Genomic DNA, 24,336 nt, shown 5'->3' with positions numbered 1-24,336 from the left:
CTATGGTGGGCATGCTGCTGCTTTGCATGTGACCACAGAAGAGTCCCTATGGACCCTATGGCTTTGGGCCTTCATCTGGCTGATCATCATGATCCTTGCATGGCACCACCCCCACTGCACAACACCGGGGCTGAATCTAGATCTCAGTGAGCTCCTCTGGCAGCTGCAGGGCTCAGCACTGGTGCTTGCTCAAAGGGAGCCACTCACTTGAGAAGACTGGGAGGAAAAGGAGCTCTGAGAGGGCTACAAAGCTGTGGATGCAGGTTGATCATCCGTGACCGCTGTCCAATGAAGCAGGATGAAAGTCTGCCTAAACTGAACATGTGGGCTTGCAAATAACAACTCTGTGGCTACAGAGGATTAAAAATGCAGAAAAAGAAATATTTTGCAACAGCTACAAAGCCTGCAGGTTGCAGTCAATACAGGTGACAGCTGCCTTTCTGCACAAAAGGAGGCAGAAGAAGCCCTGATTCCCACCTGGAGTCAGTGGAGCAAAGGTTACTCCCGTGGGCCATGGACTGACCAAGGGCATGACAGAGCAAGTTCCAGCTCTGCTTCTCTGCAGAATTCTGGGATGACTTTACATATCCAGGCAGCCATGTAGGGTTTTGACCTCCTGTGGATCTAGAAATTTATCTGGTCACATTCAGAGAATGGCAGACGTGGGAGTGAGGGTCCTGTGGCTGTTCTGCTGTTTGAAAAACCCACTGAACATGAGGATCTCTAGGTAAGCTGGTAGGACGTACACACGACATTGGGTAACTGCAGACGATATCTTCAGTGGTGGTCCTCTGAACACCTCTGCAGCTTAGCAGTTACTTTTAATGGGCTGTTTTATATAATTATATATATATCTGCTCCCAAATTGTCTATAAATTTTAGTTTAAATTCCTTATGCAATTTTGGTCTCTACCTCTGTGCCCCTTCTGCTACAGGGGGTCAGCAGAAGCTCCCCCTATGCCAAAGACTAAGCAGTCAAACCCTCAGGTACTTGACTGACTGTGACTCAGGGACAGCAATCACTGGAACATATGGAGTATATATAAGTACTTCAGGGCACCTAAGAGCTACAGTACCAGCCATAATTGCAAGCAGTGGAACAGGTTTATTGGTCATATTTAACTGCTGCTCCCTCTGGTCTCATCTTGTTGCAGTAGGTGACAGTTTCTTCTTTTTGTCTCCCATCCCTAACAGCAGCGGGATGCTGCCTTGCTGGGACTCCAAGTGGAATGAGCTTTTTTCAGGACAGTGTAAGAACAGTAACAGCCACAAAGCAGGAAGAGTCTGCTGAAGCACGCAGAGAGCAATTATGTGTGACCATTTGTACATATATGTGCAGATTACAGCTCAGCTGAGAAATGGCTCCAGTCTTCTTGACTGGCTACGGGCAACTCAAAAAGCAAGTTATCCGTGGCTGGGAGGCCACTCCGCAGCTTGACAAAAGGTGTAAGAGAGGAGGAAAAGAAGACCCATTACACTGGACATTTAGTAATAGCACATCATCACCGTCATCATCCCTGCATGATACAATTGTGCAACAACTTCCCAGAGAATTGGCTGGATGGCCAGGAAGTTCTTTACCATCATCAGCACTGAATGAATATCCAGCTGGGTAACTCCAGCAAAATCACCAGCAGTAAGACAGTTAGATTAGCTGATATTAAGAGGTTGTTACTCAGGGTGTGGTTCTTTCAGTTGTTCACACACAGTTATTTCATGCCACTTGACGTTTTTAAGTCATCCATATGGATTTAGTCTCTAGAAATGATTCTGAGAAGCCTGGCTTTTCCCATAGGTCCTCTCCGCCTCATGGGATCCTTTCAAATACACAAAAGCATCTTCAGTGTCACTTGCTATTTACATGCATGCGACTGAATCGAGCCCCTAGTTTCTGAGTTCAGATTCTAATGAAGTAAATACAAGTAGATGCCACCACATTGCTGCAGTGCTTTTTCAGATAGATCATCTGCAGATCAGGAGATTGAACAGTGCATTAAACCCCATGCCAAAGCTTATCTGTGTAATTATAAGTTCACTGCTAGGATTTAATCATTATAACTACTGGAGAGGAGGTATCATCAACTAACCTTTAAAACATGGACAATTTGCCCTTCATAGAATCATAGAATAGCTTGGATTGGAAAATCATGAGAGCTCCATCTCCCTGCCATTGTCAGGGCTGCCACCTTCCAGCTCAGGCTGTCCAGGATCCCATCCAGCCTGGCCTTGAGTGTGTCCAGGGATGGGGCATCCTCAGCCTCTCTGGGCAGCCTGTGCAATAGCCTGGGCAGGGTTGCCTACCACAAGATCAGGCCAATGCCTAAAAAACAAAACAAGCAACAGGAAAAGGTAACATCGAGATCTTAGAGACTTTCATGTTTCTTCTTTTCCAAGTTAGCCCACAAACGCAATGGGTTCCATGTGCAATATTTAAAAGTTTTAAGAAAATGCTATCTTGCATTGCATATCCAGGAATGCTATCCAGGAATACTTTGTTGGTAAAGCATGGATATAAGGGCATTTTAAGGATACAATTAAATCCTGCATACTGCTAAGCACTTCTCCCAAGTGGACTCACTTCATACTTCCTAGGCTTTGCTCAACATCTCACTTAATTAAACTTTGCTAATAAAACTGAAGGTCTCTATTTAGCTCCATAACCAGACTCTATTGATGACATGGTTGTTTAGTCAGGCCCACTTATCTGTGTATTTATTTTCAGTCAAGAAATGCACTATTTGTAGATGTATAAGTATATATATGCATTTTGCATATGCATACATTCACGGCAGGGCAGTGTCACCACACCACTCCGATGGGTGCTCTTCTGAAGTCTGTGTTCCTTTTGCTTTCAGTTTTGAACCACTAGCAATGATTTGAAAACTTGTTAAGTTGGCGTTATGCAAAAACAACAGCTGGTGTGTGCGAAGTATTTTCCAGCTGCAGTCTTGCAATGGGCACCACATTGCAGCTTTTGCTCAGTTAAAGGTTTCCCAGGGAGACCCACTGGGTGTTTCCCAAAGATGTGCAGGTAAGATCTATTCAGCCCCGAGTTATGGTTGGGTGCAAACAGGAAAGCATGAGAGCATGAGTTCTGTCAAATATCACTGGAAAAGTAAGGAGGAGAAAGAAACCTTTCCCACCACTTAGCTGCAAAGGAGTTTTTCAGAGGGGAGGAGCAAAGGGGCTGTATTAGGGGATTAGGGGATGAGCAGACAAAGAAAGCAGGGCTGTCTGCACCTTCAGGAACCCATTTTTAAGCTGGGACAGAAAGCATTACCATTTTGGCCATGTGGCAGAAGAAGTGGAAGAAAAGGAGAGAAAACTAATTATGTCCATCCATCACTGGCAGAGGCAAAGCAGCCTTGTGGTGTTCTTCGCCTCAGTGACATGCTTGAATCTGCAGACATGAATATTCAGAATATTCACACATTCAGAAGAGAAGTGACAGTGATCGCCTGGCAAGACAACACAACAGCCAGGAGGTAACTCTGTGCTGTTTGCCCAATGAAAGCTACAGCACCGTAGGACGGCAGAGCTGGATGTTCTGGCAGCATTTCTCCACAGGAGACAATTTGTGTCCATTTGTGCACCTAGCATACAGTGCCTGCTTGCAGTGCACGCTCTTGGAGCCAAGTATTTAATTGTGTAAGTGCGTGCTTGGACAACTGGAGTTCCAGCAGTGCTGGAAATGCACAGTCCCCATGGACAACATGTGCACAGATATCTGACTGCAGAGCAGCAGCCATTTTTCTCATGGCATTCAGTTTGACAGCTACAGCTGCTCCCTTCTGAATACTTTCTGAACTCCGGTGAGGAATTGCAAGTATAAAAACTGAGTACAGATACACCAGAATGTGTCTCTGTGGCATAAATTCATTGTATCATCGACTCTCTGACACTGATAGATCCTTTCTTGCAGCAATGGCTCAGTTTAAAAATAAATGTGTAAATATTTATTTCCATACAAGTTCGTAGAGAAATGTAGTGGCTTTTCTGTAAGGGCAATGATATCTTTATCTGCTCTTCGCATACACTAAAGGAATTATTACATGGGCAGTTACTTTTTCATAAGGAAGACATCTAAGTAAGAAATACAGACCACACTGCTCACCAGATGAAGGCAAACGATCAATAAATCAAGAAGTGAGATTGATGGAAATCTTTAGTGACTGTTTAACTGTAGAAGGTTGGAAGTTCTCTCACTTGAAGGGTAGTGTGGTCGGGCTGTAGCTGTACATGTGATGTACGCATGCCTTTTCACTCACACAAGTTTTAATTATAAACTGGGAAGAAAATACTCACACTGGCAACAATTGTTTTCCCACTCTGTCTTACATTAGCCAAACATTTTGGCAAACCATATTACCTCATCTTTTCCTATCTCTAAATTCAGAATAATTCTATTTAGCAAAATTATCTTTAAAAATTAGCGTTCAATTCCCAGTTTTATCTGCAATTATTAGAGCATTTCCCCCTCATCTGATTATCCCATCTTCATCCACAGGGAAAAGGAAACCTCCACACGCATGTAGCAGTTGGTGCAGATGGAGAAAGCAGTCACTCACTCATTCCTTTCTTTCCTACTCCCTCATATACTTTCCTTGGCTATGTCTGTATCAGCAAATCAGATCACCATAGGGACCATTCTTTGGACGTATGGCCAAGGGGCTCCAAACAGCCTGCCCACTCCTCCAAACTCTGCTCTGGACCTGTGTTTTTCTCCAGCTGTCCTCTGCCAATGTTCTCATGGGTGCCTACCATTAAACCATTCATTGTGGGGCAGTTGTTTGACACATCCCTGGCACTCCGTGGTAATTAGTGAAGACTAATCACAGAAGGAAGAACACATGAAGAGAAATATTCCTACTGGATGTTTTTTTCCTCCCAGATCTCCTTCTGAATGTAATCTCGTAGCAGAGGGCAGTGCCCACAGTAGGACTGGCCGTGGGACACGTTGTGTCCAACAGTACACACATGGCATTCAATCTGGATGAAGGTAATCAAAATTATCCATCTTTTAGGAAAAAAAAAAAAAAAAAAAAAAGGAGAAATATGGCATAGTTAATGCTCCAATTAGCCTAAACACTTCTTGAACTTAATTAACTGTTATACTGCTTGAAGATGTTCCATAAATGAATTACAAATGGGCATGTGCATAGGAGTGGCACTAATCCATGTTATTAAAGCACAGAGATTTATTAAAAGATCTCACAAAATCCACTGTAGCCGTAAACGCAATCACATATGAGAGAAAGTCTTACTAAAATCTTCTAAATAAAGCTATTACTGTTAAAATCAGATTTTTGTTGTTGATGTTGTTGTTGTTTTTCTTTTCTTTCTGGCTTCTTGTTTATAATCATGGTCATGTCTTGAAATTCCTTACTTCTGTGAATACTCACATTTCCACATGTCCTTTGCAGGGAGCATGATTTTCTATTATATGCAAAACTCTCTGCCCTCTGAAATGCATTGGAATTTGGTGCTGGCTCCTGGGGGATGTCTTGCAGGGTGGGTATCACTGGGTGTAGACAAATTGCAGTTTAACTGAATCAGAGAATCAGAGAATCACAGAATGGCCTGGATTGAAAAGGACCACAATGATCATTGAGTTTCAACCCCCTGCTATGTGCAGGGTCACCAACCACCAGACCAGGCTGCCCAGAGCCACATCCAGCCTGGCCTTGAATGCCTCCAGGGATGGGGCATCCACAACCTCCTTGGGCAACCTGTTCCAGTGTGTCATCACCCTCTGTGTGAAAAACTTCTTCCTAATATCCAACCTAAATCTCCCCTGTCTCAGTTTAAGACCATTCCCCCTTGTCCTATCACTACCCACCCTTGTGAGCAGCCATTCCCCCTCCTGTTTATATGCTCCCTTCAAGTACTGGAAGGCCACAGTGAGGTCTCCCTGGAGCCTTCTCTTCTTCAAGCAAAACAATCCCAGTTCCCTCAACCTTTCCTCACAGGAGAGGTGCTCCAGCCCTCTGATCATCTTAGTGGCCCTCCTCTGGACCCACTCCAAGAGCTCCACGTCCTTCCAGTACTGGGGGCCGCAGGCCTGGACAGAGTACTCCAGACGGGGCCTCACAAGAGCCGAGTAGAGGGGCACAATCACCTCCCTGTCCCTGCTGGCCACTCCTTTTTTAATGCAGCCCAGAACACAGTTGGCCTTCCGGGCTGCAGGCACACACTGCTGGCTCATGTCCAGCTTCTCATCTACCAGGACCCCCAAGTCCTTCTCCTCGGGGCTGAATGATACATTTGAACACATGATACATCAGTGATACGTAATTGGCAATGATACATTTCACCCTGCATTTGTTAAATTTCCATCCTTTTTTTTTTTTTTTTTTTCCAAAACACAGCACTTCATTGCACAGATCATTTGAATACCTTTGTCGTACTGAAGAGGGAAAGAACTAATTAAATCCTGGATTGCTAATCAAGTTGAGAACGCAATATGGAAATTCCCATTAAACAGCAGGCAAGTAATGGCGCTCAGATTTTGATAGAGACTAATGTGTCTTGCAAATGAAAACGCCATATCCAATCTGCAATACAATGATATGCACAGATTTCTCCCTGCCCCCACTCCCACTCTTTTTACTGAAGTCGAAAGTGCACTCTGTAATGCATTATTAAGCTAAATTCTGACCCAGTTTCTTAATTATCTGTAAGCTACAGGGAACTTGTAGCAGAATATTAACTAAGACAAGAGATGTAAGACAGGAGAATTTATGATGGTATTAGAGAGAATTATTAACATTTTGCTAGGAAAATCCTTCACATTTTAATATTTAACCTAGCCTAACATGTAGAATTTATGTTTTAGAGAGGTACGAAGTATATTCCAACCAAGCCACCAAAACAACCCAGGAAAAAGAGAAAATAAAAGTATTTGGGGAAGCACTGCTGGATTCACAAAACCAAAACCCTGTATCGTGCTGGTATTTTTCTGGGACAAAGTATCTTTCCCAGCCACCTCTTGGTAGAGAGCTGCTACTATCTCATGTAACACGATGTGCTGAACTATTTCTTTGAGATGAACTGTATAATATAACCTGATAAGGGTTATATAATGTGTACAACAATTTGGGCATGTATTAAGAATAAACAACTGCTGCACTAAATGACAACTTGGAAGAACCTTCCAAGCACATTTGTGCCTGGTTAGTATCAACTCACCGGTTTCATTTATATAACTCCCTGCAAGGGGACATATTAGTGGAATATGAGAAGTTTCCCTGGTTAAAAATCAACCATGGCTGTACTACACCTGAAACAAAGAATACATGGACTTCTACCTAGAAAGCTGCAGACGTATGTGGTTTTGAAGACTTACTGTATCTATGAAGAAATACATAGAAGTGTTTGAGTGAGTGAAAAACATACTGCAGGAGCAATGTATTCAGTGAGAACAATTTTTAATATAAAACATATTTCAAAATTATTCGAGGGAAAAATACTTTCCCCACCCCAAAGATGAAGGATTTTTGGTATACTCATATAGAAGTTCAAGCTTTAATTGCAAAATTTAGACAGCAGAGAAAGATTGCAATGTATACCCAGAATTGTGTGGACAAGGATGTACATATTCGGCTCAAAGATCAAAGAATGTCCATGGAGTCCAATCACCACAGGGTTAAGGAGTCACCTCGCTCAGTAGAATCTAGAATTTTTATATATTATTTTTTTAAAGATTTGTTCCATAAATTCATCAACGAAGAAACCCTACAGTTTAAAAGCAAGTAAGAGTCAGTTAAATACTATTTTTTTATTAGTAATAGTGTCAAATGGAACTTATGTGGCAAGTTTGTAGTTTGCTAAACATCAATGATTTGAAAGTGCTAATGAGCTTAATGTACATTCACATACACTGCTTCAATTTGAAGTGTAATTTCTCTACTGGAGCACCTGGATGTGTCATTGCTAATGCTAACACTGGGAATTCCCCACCTCACCCCACTAAATATTATTCTTCTAGGAATAAAGGTGTCTGAAAATTCTCCAAAGTGACAAACAATGAGATTGAGACACCTTTCCTTTCCGTATAAGAAAACAAACAAACAAAAACCAACATTTTGTAGTTGAGTACCTACATCTGTGCTTCAGCTTCTACACAAATTGCCTGATTTCCAAAGGCCTGATTGCTTTACTTTGTAAAAGCAGCACATGCTCTCACACTTGCATGGTGTTTTTCTTTTAGAATAATCACTCTGCTCTATCAGGCCCAAACATCCACCCCGCAGTATCCTCTACAGAACACGAACACATTTGTTTCACAGAGATGCATTCACAGCTCCTTTGTGTTCGGTGGCAATAAAGCCAGCAGTCAGTCAGCTCTCCACGACCAGAGGATGTTTACCCACGTCAATATGTCCCGCACACCGTCTGTGACATCCTGGCTCACAGTGTATGTGGTTCTTTCATCTCCTGAAGTGTTTGATCCAGTGGTGGACTGTGAGGAAATCTGCACGGCCTCTTAGGTGGGAAACCATTCTGACGGATGCAGACTTGGCTGGAGAGACGACCCAAAGGCCTTTCCTTTGTCTTTGACAAGCAAAGAGAAGTCCTTAGTGAAAATACGCTGGTATCTATTGCTCACTTCTTAGCATAATAACCAGTGCTATTATTGTTAAATGAAAGAGAACCCCCCTTCCCCAAAAGCAAAATCATCTACTTGGACACAGAAAGTGGTGCCTCTGTATGTCATGCTGCCTTGTGATTGGCTGTTTTCCCACAAAAACGTCCAGTAAGAGATCCCTTCTTCTCAAGACTCTATTTCTTCCATCACTTCCATGACAATCGTTCGCGGGCCTGTCAGGATGAGGTTGCTCACTGTCCTGTAGTCCACATGGAGAACGTTGAGACCGTTGACGGAGACGACAAATTGGCAAACCTGAAGGAAGAGACAAGCAGCAGAAGTTGCAAGTTACACTTTTTGTGTCAGGTTACTCACACATCAGCCTTACCCCCTGCTGGGCAGGCAAAATCTCCACAACTCTTCGTGCTGTCTTATTCAGTACTCCTAAGAAAAATGCATCCCCTAGAGTTAATTTGATAAGTTACTTTTCCTTCTTTTCTTTTTAAATACTACTGCAGCTCTGAATCCTGTGGCTTTTCATTCATTTTTTGCTGATAACACCGCAATTTCAGTTGTGCTGTGCAAACAACATAGGACAAGACAGGTCTGGCCACTGCAAACAGGCTGCTATCTCTAGCTTGAAATGATTTGGACAGCTCATGATAATCACCATTAAATGAGCATCACGATTCCAGGCCCAGGGCAAAGCCTGGGTCACCGGACTGTGTCAGATTCTCTACCAGTGCACACTGAACCCAAAGGAACCAAATTCCAGGACATAATACCATGGAAAATTAAGTCAGTACTAAGATGGATGAAAATGCTACTGTCATTTTCAGGAGATATTCCTCCCCAGACATCAATATTGTAAAAAAAGGCATCAAGGAAAAGAAAGATATCCAAACTTACTCCTCAAAAACATTGAGCCTTTTCTGGCTCTAGTCATAATATTACAGTATTTGTTTAAAAGGTCAAAAGTGTGTGAAGTCTAGATCTGTGTTTTTAATGATAAAAATAAAGAGCCTAAAGCAAACAATAATATCATCCTGATGTTTCAATGGAAACAATACATTCCTTAGAAGATTATCTTAATCATAAGTGATCTCAAGCCTGTATAAAAGAAGTCATGAACAGCATGTCACTATAGAAGTTCTTATATTTTATTTTATATTTTAACTTTTTCTATTTAGGCAGAAATGCTACACAGAAATGAGTGCAGGAGAGGTGGGAAACAGCTCTGCCAGTTTAGATGCTAGCCCTTAGCCAGACTTTCTCACATCATCTCATTTAACTTTTGTGCATCATCAGCTACCTTCCTCCTCAAGTAAAAGGGATTGAATGTGGCAAAACTTCTGAAAAATGTACAGAATGCAGTTATCAGTGTTCCATTTAAAGAAAATTATAGAGGAAGCAAAGCCAATCCAAAAATAGAACATTTCATCAGAAGTGCTACTGATGCTTTTACTCTCTGCTCCTTTAAGCCTATGCACATGGACAGCAGCAGCAGCCCCCAAAGGGATGGCAAACCTCTGTTTTGCGCCTCACCCCATCAAACTCAGAACTCTTCAGAGCTGAAGACATGGAAGTCCACCTTCCTGGTAGCCTCAACAAGCACCAGAGCATGGCAGTCAGTTCTACCACTTGAACACTTCCATGGCAATACGGTTGTATCTTTCCTATGCACCCCCATGCTATTTCAGCTGCAAACAGAACTGGGAAAACACTTCAGATTTTGCATGCAGACAAAGTTTTCTGAATTTTAAGGTTTTTGACTGAAGAGGCAACCCATCACCCTCTTCAGGGTGCCTCAGTTAGCATTTGAGATACGTCTACTTAGTTTAAAATGCAAATTCTTGCAATATGTATAGGTGTCTCAGCTCCCAGCAGTATTTCCTAATGCTTTGGGATGGCTTTCCAAGATTGTATCAGGTTCTATTGAATTATAGCTCTGGCTCCAAAACAATATTTTGTTTGATTTAAAACAGACCTGCAGAAATAACATTGTCTCTTCTGGTTTAATGCAGGTTTTGGAAGTTGAGTGGCTGATGTTTGTTTTGCTGCTGCCTATTCTCAGACTTCTCGAGTTACTGGAATCCTAATGCATGGGACTTGTGTTTGGCCAGAGACAGGCACGTAGGCGTATGATGGATACATCTGCACTCTGGATCCTATAAGGGGCACTCATGGGCCTTCAGGAAGGTTCCTGGCAGTGGAAAAGACCTTCCAGACCAGCCCAAGTCTCACACCAGGGCTGCAACCGTATAAACATGGATGGGCACTGCCGCAGAAAAGAGCAATCCACATGGCAAAGAGTTGCAAAAGACAAGAGTTGACAAGCCTGCATTCCCAGTGTGTTTGTTTTAATGGATGCTCTTAACAGTAGTATGGCAGTGGGCTGTAGGGGCTAAGAACAGTGTTCTTCATACCATCCTTCGCACTGGATCCAAGTAGCATTGTACTCGTAGTTTCACCATTTTTAACAGATAGGTTTAGATACAAAAAAGGTCCACCCAAGCCAGATGAGAAATGTAGAAAGGAGGCAGAGGTGTGGAATACAGCACATCTGTCCTAAAATTACATGAGATAAAGAGCCAGTCACCCTCGGGGCAGAAAGCTCTCTCCATGGCCATCATTTCACCTGTTCTCTCAAGGGCTGAATCTGCACATTCCAGTTCACTTGTGGGATGAAGAAATGTGAAGCCATTTGCTAGGTCCTACAGCCAGGACAAGGACAGAGGTTTTCATAATCCTGAGCCCTTTAAGGTTGAGGGAAGGAAGCAGCGTCCTCAGCTCAGCCCATTGTGTTATCCCATCTTAGCTGTCCATCTAGTGCAGCATCCAGGATGGGAAATGGAATCCCGCACAGCTTCATGCACATCGCCTATTACAAGTCCTGCCCCAAGCAGGCCAGCACAGTGCGCTGCTCTCTTGGTGGAGATACGAAAGCAGTGATACCCAGTCCAGCTGAGTATGGCAACCCACATATTATCCCAGGAATTTTCATAAGGCGGCCAGTTTACAAAATCTCAGTGATTTAATGCTGCATTTTTAAAAACACATTTCAAAAAGCTCTAAGTGCTCAGCTCATAACTACAGCTGCTAAAGGCTTTGTAACTACAAATATGCACAATTTCTCTGTTGGTTTCCACACATTAGTAACTATAATAGATGATAAACTGAAGTTAAAAGAGTCTCAAAGAGCCTTTTATTGCTCATTTCCACACAGCTCTCCAAGGAGCCTGACGGGAGATAAGCATCCATTTTTATCCCTCAGACTTCCAGAAATGACAAAGCCTGGAGTAAATTCCAACCATTCTGTTGGTCAAGATGTAATGATACAAAAAACCAGATAAGCAATTGTAGTTAAATAAGGTAGTGTTGAAATGAAAAGATTGTTGAAATGAAATTTTTTTTTAAATTAAATTTTACATTAATAAACATTTATTGTTAACTATTTCTGTTTCCCACCATACAACAGTCCCCAGCAGTATGGACAGGAGGAAAGGTACCTACACTTCTGTCTTTCTGTGTTTTCACTGGCTCATACAGAAGATTTAACCAAATCTAGGTGTTCCCAGGAAAAGAAAAACTTCAGCATTGGACTTAAATTTGATCTAGAAACTTTGTGTTTAAAGAAGCTGGCAAAGATATGACGTGTCATTCAGCAACAAACTAAAGAGAGTGAAAAAAGGAATTACAATTACTGTAACCATAATTTTTAATGGCCAGAGTGAGAATCCTGCTGTGCTGGGAGCTGCACAACCCTCCCTGTCTCCCCTCCATGGTGAGCTTTGGCTGTCAGCCCATGCTGGGTTGTGCCAAGCTGAGGTGAGAAGAACCGTGAGATGCTGCAGGGGGATGTCAGAGACCTGAGAGTGCAGCTTGGAGAACAGGAGCTGACACACGGAGCTTGGACCATGGACATGCACAAGCTGGGACAAAATAGTTAATAAACAAATTATTCGATAAAAACATTGTATGGCTGTCAGTAACCATCTGCCTCAGGATGACCCTAGTATTTATAAATACTACTGGAATATTATCTTAAGACTAGCAGCCACCTAGATCCCCAGATATTCAGGGGCTGTTTGTGGTATAGGTTTTGGTCACCTGTCCTTGTGGAGCTAGGCCTTGATTTCTGGACTTAAAGAAAAATCCTTACCAAAATTCTTTATTACTTTAGGTACAATTAGAGGGCATTGTGAAAGACCATAGAATCACAGAATCATAGAATCACTAAGGTTGGAAAAGACCCACTGGATCACCCAGTCCAACCACCCACCCATCACCAATGGTTCTCGCTAAACAATGTCCCTCAACACAACGTCCAAATGCTCCTTGAACACCTCCAGGCTTGGTGACTCCACCACCTCTCTGGGCAGCCCATTCCAGTGCCTGACCACCCTTTCAGAGAAGTAATATTTCCTAACGTCCAGCCTGAACCTTCCCTGGCGCAGCTTGAAGCCATTTCCTCTAGTCCTATCACTAGTCACACGAGAGAAGAGGCTGACCCCCAGCTCACTACAGCCTCCCTTCAGGTAGTTATAGAGAGCAATAAGGTCTCCCCTGAGCCTCCTCTCCTCCAGACTTAAGAATCATGGAATCATAAAGGATGGAAAAGACCTCTAAGATCATTTAGTCCAAATGTCCACTTGCTACCAATATTGCTCACTACACCATGTTCCTAAGATCATGCAGAACGTGGTAAAGCTCTTTTGAATAGATCTAAAAAATGCATTTAACTGTACAGATTCAGTGAGTGCATCTGCAAATCACTAGTGGCAAAGCAAGCAGCAGCCACACAGAGTCCACTGTCAGAGTGTTAGCGTACCTCAAATCAGTCAGATAAGATTGTGGTTACAGTCACATTAACTGTACGTCATGTCAGACTTAACACTCCGCTCATGATCTGTAAGCACACTGATTTCCGTGTCAGATAGCTTAGGACATGCTGGCTTGATTACTACTTCTTCTTATGACCTGAGGTGACACCAGTGCCACACAGATAGCTTTGAGATGAGCCATTCCCAAACCACATGGAAAAACATGTTAGGTTTGGGGTTGTTTTTGAAACCTTACTAGCATCAAATGCAAATGATGAATTCAGGCAAATGTAGGAGTTATTTTCAAGCCTGGAAAATTCTTCAGCAATTTTCCTAAGAACTAAAATAAAAGCTTCTAAATATAACTTATTTCAGAGCTTTCTGAAGAAAAGTGTATTTTGACAATTTCACAGAATAAAATTGATAGCAGAATTTACAGTGTAACTATTTCAGAAAGAAAAAAATTAGTCCAACAGAGGTGGATATGCTTTTCTTCTTGCTAAAGAAAGTTAAAATCAAATCCATTAAAGAAATAGCTGGCTTAAATTTCTATTACAGAGATATCCTAAATAACTATAAATAAATGCTTTGTTTTTTCTTGTCCTACCAATCCTATAGGGACCAGGATCAGCTGGCCAGTTTGAGTAGCTCAAGCCTGTAATTGTTCCATGATGGTATTCTGCAACTTGCTGTGATCTTCCAGAAGAATAGTTCTCCATGTGTTACTGGGAAAGCCATGCATTAACTATATGCAATCTGTAGGCAAGCCCCGCTCAGTACTTGCCTCTGTTAAACATCAGTCCATGCCATCAATGGATGTGATGCTCATTACTGGTACTTAAACAAATTGTGGCTGAAGGAGCAACGTTTTGCAATGGTCAGGAGCATGGGGATGTCCTAGGCAGGATGCCCATCAAATCAAGCTCTTGACACTTCACTTTTAGTAACTCCAAGCCCAGTTCTAAGATAGAAGCCTTCCTGGTTGATTCCTGTTGTACATCAAAGGCTATTGCCTGCAAATGTTGCTAAGCTGATGAACCTGAGAAGGAAAAAGCTAAGCAAAAAGAAGAAAACATATTCTTTACTTCAGTTGTTTAAAAAGGCAACAGATCATACTTGGCTTTTGTTGTTTGCTGACAGATTTCAGCAGGAGCACTTCACTGCTATGAGCACACAACATCTGGAATTCAGCATTTCAGCCTTCAGCAAGGCAGAAGGGGACAACCAGGTTTCCAGCACTTCAAAGGCAGAGCTATGTCTGAAATGTGATTTTCCCTCCCTTGCATTGCCTCAGCTCCATCAGGGATGCTGGGAGCTCCCATCTCCGCCTCCTGCCCATGCTCCTGAGCAAGCAGATGGAAAACAAACTGTGTTTTAAATCAGATTTAAATGTGAAATATGAAAGAGTTGTGAAACGAAGGAAAGTGAAGGCTATCTAAAGCTAATACTTTGTAACGGAGGAGCAAGATGCAACACTATTTTCACTTCTTACTCCATTCACCATTGAAAAGCAGTTATTTACAAGCAGAAAACATGCAGGCTTGCCATGAGTCAGTGGATTTCTTGAATAACCCCTGGAGCTAATTACTGCATTATCGCCTCCCAACACACAGCCAGGGTTTGGTACACAAAACACGTGGTAACATCACCAGAGAAAGAGATTTCCTTTATTTAAGGATTAGAGAACCAAAGAAACCAATGGCGAATGGACGCTAAGGCAGGAGGATTAACTCCAGGGAAGTCTGAGGCCACAGAGCAACGGTGGAGCACATGGGGATGGGCGTCTCTTACAGCCCTACATACACAGCCTGCTGCAGGTGCTCTTCCTGTGCCATTAAGCACAGGAACACCTGTGTGCAGCAAACAGCCCAGCCCGTGGAGATGCTGAGTTTCCTGCCATGGAAGGGCACAAGCACACAACTCACCTCCTCAATAACCAAACGCAGATGGCACTGATGTATTGCACACACTCACCTCTCCATTGTGACACAGGAATTAGGAAAAGAGATGGAAATCATAGGTCCTACATTTGCATTTCGATTTTTGTCTTTTTTTTTTTTTCTTCCTCTTAGGAATTCATACATTCTTGCTAGAATTAGTGAATCAAAGCTGGATGCTAACATTGCAGATATGACTGCATGGCACTGGAAGGTTAAAAAACAGCACCATGCCCTTTTTGACATAGCTGAGGTTATGGCATGAAACAACAAATTGCAGCTGTGTGCTCTGCTCTGCAAATATGTCTAGCAAATGTGTAATTGGCTGTAGAGTGGGTTGTGTGGGAGTAGGCAAGTGGCCAGGTCTTGCATAAACACTGCATTTTCTCTCTAGAGAGACACATTTCTTCTTCAATCCTTACACCAGCGTTAAGTTGGCCTTCTGTCCCAGCACTGTGGAAGAAACTGATGACCAGCAGAGCACGGGATGGCACATGGTAGAGAAAACCAACCATGTTACAGCATTGCAAACAGAACCATGTAACTCTGGCTCCATATCTCCATCTGTGGCTGCTGTCTGGTATGAATGGTTTACTTGAGCAAAGCTTCACTACAGGCTATCCTAGGGATGAATTTCTCTAGTGGGATGTTTACAGAAAGTGTAATGTTTTTTATGGAAACAGGAAAAGGGACCTGATTTTTATGGTATTCCCAACTCTTATAAATAATCAGAAATTAAACAACATTGATATAAAAACTAATTTAGGTACGGAGTCTAATCAGTGGCCCTAATTGGAAAGTGTTGGCAAACGACCAACCCAACCTGAGTCCAAGCAGGACATCCCCATGGGTGAAACTGAGCTGGACAGAGCTGCAGCAGCAAAGTAAACCGGCGACTGCATCCTTAACCACATGAGCATTTTTACCAGACCAGCCATGAAAATGTTAAATAACTCAAACAGCTGAAGGCGGGTCTGGGTGAAACACTGCATTGTTAGCTAAAGCATAGGATGTCTTAGCTTAGAAATAGCTTCTTCTTATGCTTCACTTGAGCCTTTAGTCCTCTTTTTTCTCTGATATCTACACTTACGCTAGAGGTACAGTATAGATGAGCTACAGAGCTAAAAGAAAAAAACATCTGATGAGTTAAGAACTTTATATATCATTTTACTTGCAAAGTCAAATGTAGTTGGACCAAATGTTAGACCAAGTGTAGTTAGTTTAGGGCCCATATTAATTAAACAAAAATAGACCCATTCTCACCCAGACAAAGGAGTGGAAGGGCGGACTGATCTGTTGGGTACCCATAGCACCCTCCTTTAGTGGGACTGCAGTGAACACGAGTGGTCGGCGCCATTTGAGGCAAACAGCTGCTCTCTGTTTTCATGGACAACAGTGCAATTGTTTCTCCATGTGTTCGACTAGCTAAACAGAGCCCCAGCTTTAATGCAACATGTTTCCCTAATCATTTGCTAACAGCAATAAAGGAAGCCAGCTTGTGTCATGAAGAGGAAGAAAAAAGCACGGTGAGAAGGGCAAGGAAGATGCCTGCACACCACAAAGCAGCCAGGCACCAACACTGCAATGGGCACAGTCAGTGCACCATCAGCGAAGGACCTCTTCAAGGCTCCAACGGGAATGGGAATTACTCTTTACTATGAGAGCAAAAGGAGTTAAAAAAGCCAACGTTTTGCTGTACTGAGCTCTTATTTTATGTCTTTTTATAGACCTATGAAACCTTTTCTTTCAGAATTTAGCCACTCTGCAGACACCCTGCAGCACTGGGTTAAGTTTTCGAGATAAGTCCACTCCTCGGAGAGCCTTGGCTACCTAGGAGTGACATGCAAGATCCTAAGAAGGCTCCAGCAAGGGTAAGATCACAGCTGTTCTGGCTGGCACTAAATCTCACCATTAAATGGGCTATAGACCCTGCTGGAATTTGAAAGCTGTATCAAAACACAAGCACAGCACTGTTTCACTGTGCAGCTGAAACCAAGGCTGCTTTCTCTCTGTCTGAATGGCTACAGCTGTAAGACTTCAGAAACAATCAAGAAAGCACTTTCATAAATGCATGGTGTTCAGATATCTGGCTTATCCTGCCATAAGACTCCACTTACTCAAAAAAAGGGTTCTTAAACCTACTTTTTATTAATGTGACTCAATTTAGAAAATACACTGACCTCCAATTATGAGACTATACACAAGTTTTTTTTTCTGAATTGTATTTGCTGTTGATGAAAAGAAGCCAACGTGCAGATGCAAAGTACAGTAGGTCACTTGTTGCCCAGCAGAGGTTTAGGTCACCAGCCTACGAACACAGTCAATGTTAACGTTAACTCCACCAGTGTTGAGGTAGAAGAAACAACTCTGAGATATTACGAAACTTTCCAGATTTTGCATAACGTTTCAGTTGTTGCAAGGAAAAAGAATCTTATTTTATTACCTAGTGAAACTCTCTCTCTGTGTTAAAAGAGTCTTTAGAAAAAAACACAGTTATTGGAAATGTAATACCAATTCAAGATGTAGGCCAAAATTCATATCTGGGGTGAGCCAGTACTAAACCTGTAAGTTAGGGGGGGGAAAGGAAATTCACTGTTAAAGGTGAAATTTGTACTGAAAAAAAAGCTAAACCAACTCCTTCCTTGATATTTTTTACATAGTAATTCCCATTGCCTTAATTCTTGTAATAGATTAACAGTTTCTCCAAAGTGACTAACATGGGTCTTGTTCTTCAAAAGCAAGACTAAAAATCAAGGGAACTGGGAATCACACCAAGAAATTCTCTCTTTTCATTCGTGCAGGGAAGTTTGCAGTTTACATCATGCCAGAGCAACACTGGAGTACTTCTTCCAGAAGGGAATAGGAAAGACAGAAAGGAATAGGAAAACAGAAAAGGAATAAACCACACCAAGCAGCTGGTGCAATAAAGAGGCAGAAGACAGACTGCTTAGCAGCTCTTTAAATCCTGCACTGGGATTCCCCATGACAAGGGAAAAGCAGGATTGTTAAGAAAACATTCAATGATTTCAATCAACCTAAAAACATCATGCTAATGCTAGGGATGACCAAGTCCATGAGGACTTTGTTGTTGTAATTGGAGTATTCTGCAATGAAAGCAAAGATTTGCCAAACCCTATCTCCCTTTGGCAACCAGACGAAGTTCTGGCAGTGACACAATGCAGCTCCCCAAATCACATTTTCCCTCATTAAGAGAAGCCCCTACTTACACGAGAGGGCTGAATTCACTCTCAGACAAAAGGATATATGTTAGATGGAGCCTGCTGCCCAGTACTCAATTTTAAAAAAGATTTTCATGCTCTTGAAATGTTCTGTCCAGCATTTAACTACAGTTACTGATATTCACTTCATGCAGGTAGATTTCAAAACCCATGATGGCTAAATTAGATCTCGAGGCTCATGTTGTTTCCATGAACACACAATGCAATGTTAAGATATGCTTCTCAGGAAGAGAACTGCCCTCATACTTTTGTAAGGCAATAATCCTGGTATAGTTAGATTACCAGGGCTTTAGGGTAGACCCAACCTATTGGAAAGAGGTCAGTAAAAAAATTGGGAACTATTCATTTAGGCTAACGAAATACACCCCCTGAAGATGGAAACTTTGGGACAATCACAGATGCATCAGCTCAGCTCACCAGCTTTTAGCTTCAGCACATGATGCACACAGACCAAACTGAGGAAGGCACAGAGTAAGAAAACCCAGGCACCGATTCATGCATTGATCAGGAAAGTAGGGTGACTGCAACACATGCTGTTGTCAAGGACAGCATGCCACTAACCCATTTCTCATGTTGATGGCGGAGTTGAGTATTTTCAAATTCACAAATATTTGATCTCTTCCAACTTCTGTTGAATCATCACGTTACTAACACAGCTGTCTTATTGAATTTTCCTTCATTTTTTTTTAGAGTGGATTTTTGCTAAAGACTGAGTGGTGTAAGAAAAGCGTCCAAAATGTTGACCACTATGTTCTCACCAGGTGCTCGAATAAAGCTTCTAGATTTCCATGGAAGACAACAGACCTTTCTGTTATAGTTTATAACTACATGTGATCAAAAATTAAGATATTCACTTAGGGAGACATGTTTGAAACTTACTTACACATCTATTTTCAAGCACTACATTAGTGGCATTCATCACACGCACATTTAGCTCTGATTCTTCTCTATTTATGGACAAGTTATGAAAGCAGTTTGTCAGCAACTTTTTTTGAGTGTTCACATTACTAAATACACTCATTCTGAATGCACTCTAATGTAATTATCAAATTCAGCAGCTAGCTGATAAAACCGCTGAAGGAAAATACCAACCTGCCTCAGTGTTTTCATGCTGTAATTGAAAACAGATGGCAGCTTGTGTAATTTATGCTTTTCTACAACCAGTAACATGTTGGGATAAGATAAGAATTCTTAGACTGAATTGCATCTGCTTCAACAACACCATATGCTAGTGCACAGCATAAATATTTATCCAAATCTACTTCTTCTTGTTTAAAGCTCAGTCACATGAGATAGTAGAAGTACCCTTTGGATACCTTAAATTAGCACTGAAGCATCTTTCTGGTGCTTAAAGGGTTAGAGCCACAGCAACAAACACCATGGTATTCTTCTTCTCCTAGGTTTTATGGAGACATTTAAGTTGGAGGCATGTTCATTGTACCTTCATTACAGAAGTCTTTAACTTCAAGCTCCCACCAGGCTGCCTTCAGGAGTTACGAAGAATTTTCTCACTCGTGATATCCATCCTCTTCCACTTTTCCCACTATTCTGTAAAACACTGGAGATTGGCCACAGCCAGAGATGGGCTATTTTTTTCCAGGGGGAATAAACAGTGGCAATTTTTAGAATTTTTAGACTGGTTATCTTGTCAAATAGCTAAGCCATCACCACTTCAGTTTGAGGTCAGACTGGCAAGGACCATGGAGCAGGTTTTGCGTTTCTCTGGCAGCCCAGAGTTCATTCAACATGCTGAGAATTTCACAGTTCAAATTTCTTGCTGTTGCAGGAATAGAAGACACTGGCAGTTCCTCTGATACCACATGCTTTTCACTCATCTCTAAGCTGGCACCTTATAATGTGTAACTTTTAGTTCTTTTTTGTAGCAAGGCTGTAATACGATTGCTGCTCTGAAAGTAATGCCTCCTATTTTATTGTATTGGTCCACAACGTTAGAGGCAGATGTTGACGATATGGCAATAGAGGCTGAACCTTCCCCCCACTGTTCCACTACATTTTGTTGTAGTGTCACATGGCAGCACAAGGGCAAGCTGACAAAACGGTGTGTGATATAGAAGAGCACATGATGCAAAGGGATTTCACTGAATTCCTCCACGTGGAAAAAAAGAGCACCCATCGACATTTATCAGTGTTTGCTGGACATTTATGGAGACCCAGCAGTGGATGTGCGCACAGAGATGCAGGTGGGAGGTGCGTTTCAGCACTGGTGACAGCAACAGTGAGTTACCTCCACAGGTGCAGACTTCTTCAATTGCAGCATGCAGACTGCATTGCTGGTGAAAATGTACAACTAATGGTGGTGACTATATTGAAAAATAGAGTTTTGTAGCTGAGAATTTACTCTACCAAACAGTGTTCTTTTTCTCTTTGTGTCTGTTGTCATTTCCATGGAAATAAACAGAAGGCACTACTTTTGGAGCAACCTATGGATTTTTTGACCACGGCAGTATCTGGATTCTGAAAACTAATCAGGCAGTGTCTATCTGAGTACTGGACTTGATGGCCCCAACAGACCCTGACAGCAATTACATTCCATGAAACAGTGGTTACTCAATAGCACTTGAGATTTGGCTCTTAGCCTGCCAGTGAATTCATTTGAGAACCCGGCCTTGAAATAATCATTTGAGAATGTAAAGGACGATGGCACAGACCGAAATTTATGAGGCTGACCTCCTCACTCTGCCAGCTTTAAAGATCAGCAGCAGAACAGAACCAGACTGAAACGATCCTGGCTGTGTCCCGAAACCCCCCAGGCAGATGCAGTATTGGTGACCAACTAATACATACACCCCCAAAAAGGAAGAACTAGAGTAGGGTAAAAAAGATTGAGCGGCCATTGGAAATGTATGTGATACAAAGACCTTATGTGTAACATCTATAAACATTATTTGTTTATTATCAATCTAAGCAGTTGGATATTCTTTAGCGCTTGGCGAAGGTTAGAATGGGTCAGTGATTTCTCCAGCTAAAAGCATGAACAGCCCATCAGCAAAGTTAACAGTAAACTTGCCTTTTTCCTAGGCCTCCCACCAAGCTTGGGCTGCTGCACAGCTCGCACTCTGCTGCAGTGCTGTCACGCCAAATAACAGTGTGTAACATACCACTTCAGCCTGATGGTTTGAAGTCAAGCCGTGTAGCTCTTCAAAAATACTTGAGCCTTAAAACCAAAGATTAGCTTAAAGAATTAAAGTGAGAAAAGGGGAATAAGAGTTCTCCTGACAACAACTGGCAATATTAAGCAGAGACCTGAATTTTGCAGCCAGCCAATCGGGAACATTAAAGCAACCTCGGAACTTCAAACTCCTGCTGTTTCTGTCTTCTCTTCTCAGTCTGTTGACGACAGCAGACAGTAAAACAGAGCTACAAATAACTTGGACGTGTGCATTGCAACACTGATTCTTTTCATAGCCCCGCATCGCCTCCAGCTTCTGCTCACTAATGCGCTTACAGCCGTTACACTCCTCCAACGCTGCCACAGGCAACTGCACTTCAACAGATCAGGTCTAAAAATACTTTCATAAAGATAATTGACAATATATTTATTAAATTATTTGCACTGCTTCAAACTTGTAACCTCAAGCTGTAAATGGCAGTCCCACTTTACAGGCCCAGAAGAGATGTCAAGGCTTAACATCACAAAGCTAATATCTGCTCTCACCTCTTCAGTAGGCTGTGCTTGTAATTTTCTCAGAGTTAAATTGCCTTAACAGTGCCCCTGAAGAGGCTGCTGCTGTAAGGTGGTGGTGAGTGCTTCCACACCAGCATATGTATGCATTATGGATCCCTTCCAACTCAGGATATTCTGTGATTCTATTTTTAGGTGGTCCTGTATAGAGCCAGGAGTTGGACTTGATGACCCTTATGGGTCCCTTCCAACTTGGGATACTCTGTGATTTGATGATCCTATGATTATGGAGACCCAGGCATCCCAGCCACTCTGCCCGATGGGGACTGCAAGATCACTGCTTGTGGCCAAGTGCTCTAACCCAGTCTCATTGAAATTTCTGCTGATACTCTCCATTCACAGAGCTCTGGAACAGGCTGGGATCCCAGCCAAGCCCAGACTGAAAGCGGGACACCACAGAGTCCTTCAGGTAGATTAATCCTGGAACAGTTACTGCTTTATACAACCTACAGTGGATTTTAAAGTGCTCAAAGTGAGATGCTACAACGAGATGGCAGGCAGCAGTCCTCTCAGAACAATTTGTCCAGCATAATGCAGAGACAGGAATATAATGCTATCCAAGAGAGATAAGTAAAAAAATCACAAGCTTTACAAACAAAGACGCTTCCAGAAATGATTACACTGGATTCATCTCCTTAGGAGGAAAAGCCCTGCTGCTGCTGCCAAAAACTTTTCTACAAACTGCAACGCCAAGACTTGGCTCTTCTTCAAATTCTTGCCCTTTCATCATAGCCAACTTTCCGTGTTAGAGTTTCTTTGGTGCCATGCTCAGAGCAGTGCTGGCAGACGAAAGCCTCTGTTGCTCCAGGCCACCAGGAGTTACCGTGCTCAACAGCCTGTCTTCAAAGTGCCCCCACCTGCAGCTTCCACCCAGAGAAAGTTTTATGTTCAAGGAGCTGTCACGGTCATATGACTCCTTTAAATGTGCCAGATTGAAGAGTGCAATAAACAGATGGATTAAGAGACACAGACTTAAAAAAAAACATCAAATACTGAACTATAATTTACATACCTATTGCCATTGGAGCACTTCGAAAAAAAACAAACCAAAAAACAGCCTTATTTTCAAAGGAAACTGGCATATCTTCACCTGGGGCTAAAGGCATTCAGCATTTCTAAAAATGCAACTTCAACTTTGGTGTCTTCTAATACATGGCCAGAATGTTCCACGCACAATTCTGTTCTCACAAAGTGTTTTATACAAATATAGCACCTTTGCAAATAATCAGATCTACCCTTTGTGAAAAATCAGGGTGATATATTCCAGTCTTACTTTCTAAAATACCATTTACTCCACCAGAACAGGGCAGTCTTCTACATTCTTATGTTGTGAGTGGATCAGTTAAACCGCTGAAATCCCACCAGGGATTGCACAAAGAGTGGGAGTGGAAAACACAAGGACACGGTTCGTCAAACAAAACCAATTCCAGAGATGCAATACACATGCAAAACCTGGTTTAACTCAAATGTCCAGCTACTGCACAGTTACAGGGCTGTCAGCACAAAACCAAAAGCAAAAACAAACCCAAAGCCCACTATCAGAATCATAGAATCATCAACGTTAGAGGAGATCTCCAAGATCATCCAGTCCAATCATTCACCTACCACTACACTACTTTCCTGCTAAACCACATCCCTTAGTACAACATCTAAATGTTTCTTGAACACCTCCAAGGTACAGTAACTCTATTCAGCTCTAAATGTAGCTCTAAGCTGCAAAGTTCAGAAGCAAAATCTCTAAGATTATACCTAAGGTACCACAGTGTTATTTTTATGAGTCAGGTTTCAGAAGAGACCTAATCTAAATTCTGAGCGTAGATGATGATGTACATTACTAATACTCCCAATTTCAGAAACTAGAACACACACATGAATACATTTACCATTTTTAAATTTAAGCCCTGTATTTTAGACAAGATTACTTGTAAGAAAGATAACATCTTACTTCAAAAATGGTAAGAAAATTGTAAATGCATGTTTAATTTATGTATTTTGTGAAACATATTGAAAAATCCAGTTCCTTTACAAATTGAGCTGTTTGCCAGCG

The 24,336-nt window shown here is 42.1% G+C and overlaps 1 protein-coding gene across 5 annotated transcripts in view; it reads right to left on the bottom strand.

Annotated features, from left to right (window-relative positions):
• Nucleotides 1-7,410: 7,410 nt before the first annotated feature.
• Nucleotides 7,411-24,336, bottom strand: part of DEPTOR (DEP domain containing MTOR-interacting protein) — a 73,067-nt gene continuing 56,141 nt past the window's right edge. For all 5 annotated transcript variants that reach the window (XM_046920743.1, XM_025147135.3, NM_001199502.2 and 2 more), the window contains one exon: nt 7,411-8,902. In XM_046920743.1, coding sequence (XP_046776699.1) covers nt 8,774-8,902 — 129 coding nt within the window. In that variant the 3' untranslated portion in view covers nt 7,411-8,773. The remainder of the gene's footprint in view (nt 8,903-24,336) is intronic.

The sequence above is a fragment of the Gallus gallus genome, chromosome 2 (assembly GCF_016699485.2).
Source record: "Gallus gallus isolate bGalGal1 chromosome 2, bGalGal1.mat.broiler.GRCg7b, whole genome shotgun sequence".
Lineage (NCBI taxonomy): Eukaryota > Metazoa > Chordata > Aves > Galliformes > Phasianidae > Gallus > Gallus gallus.
The sequence above is the reverse complement of the archived record's forward strand: the minus strand, read 5'-3'. Positions and strand labels throughout refer to the sequence as shown.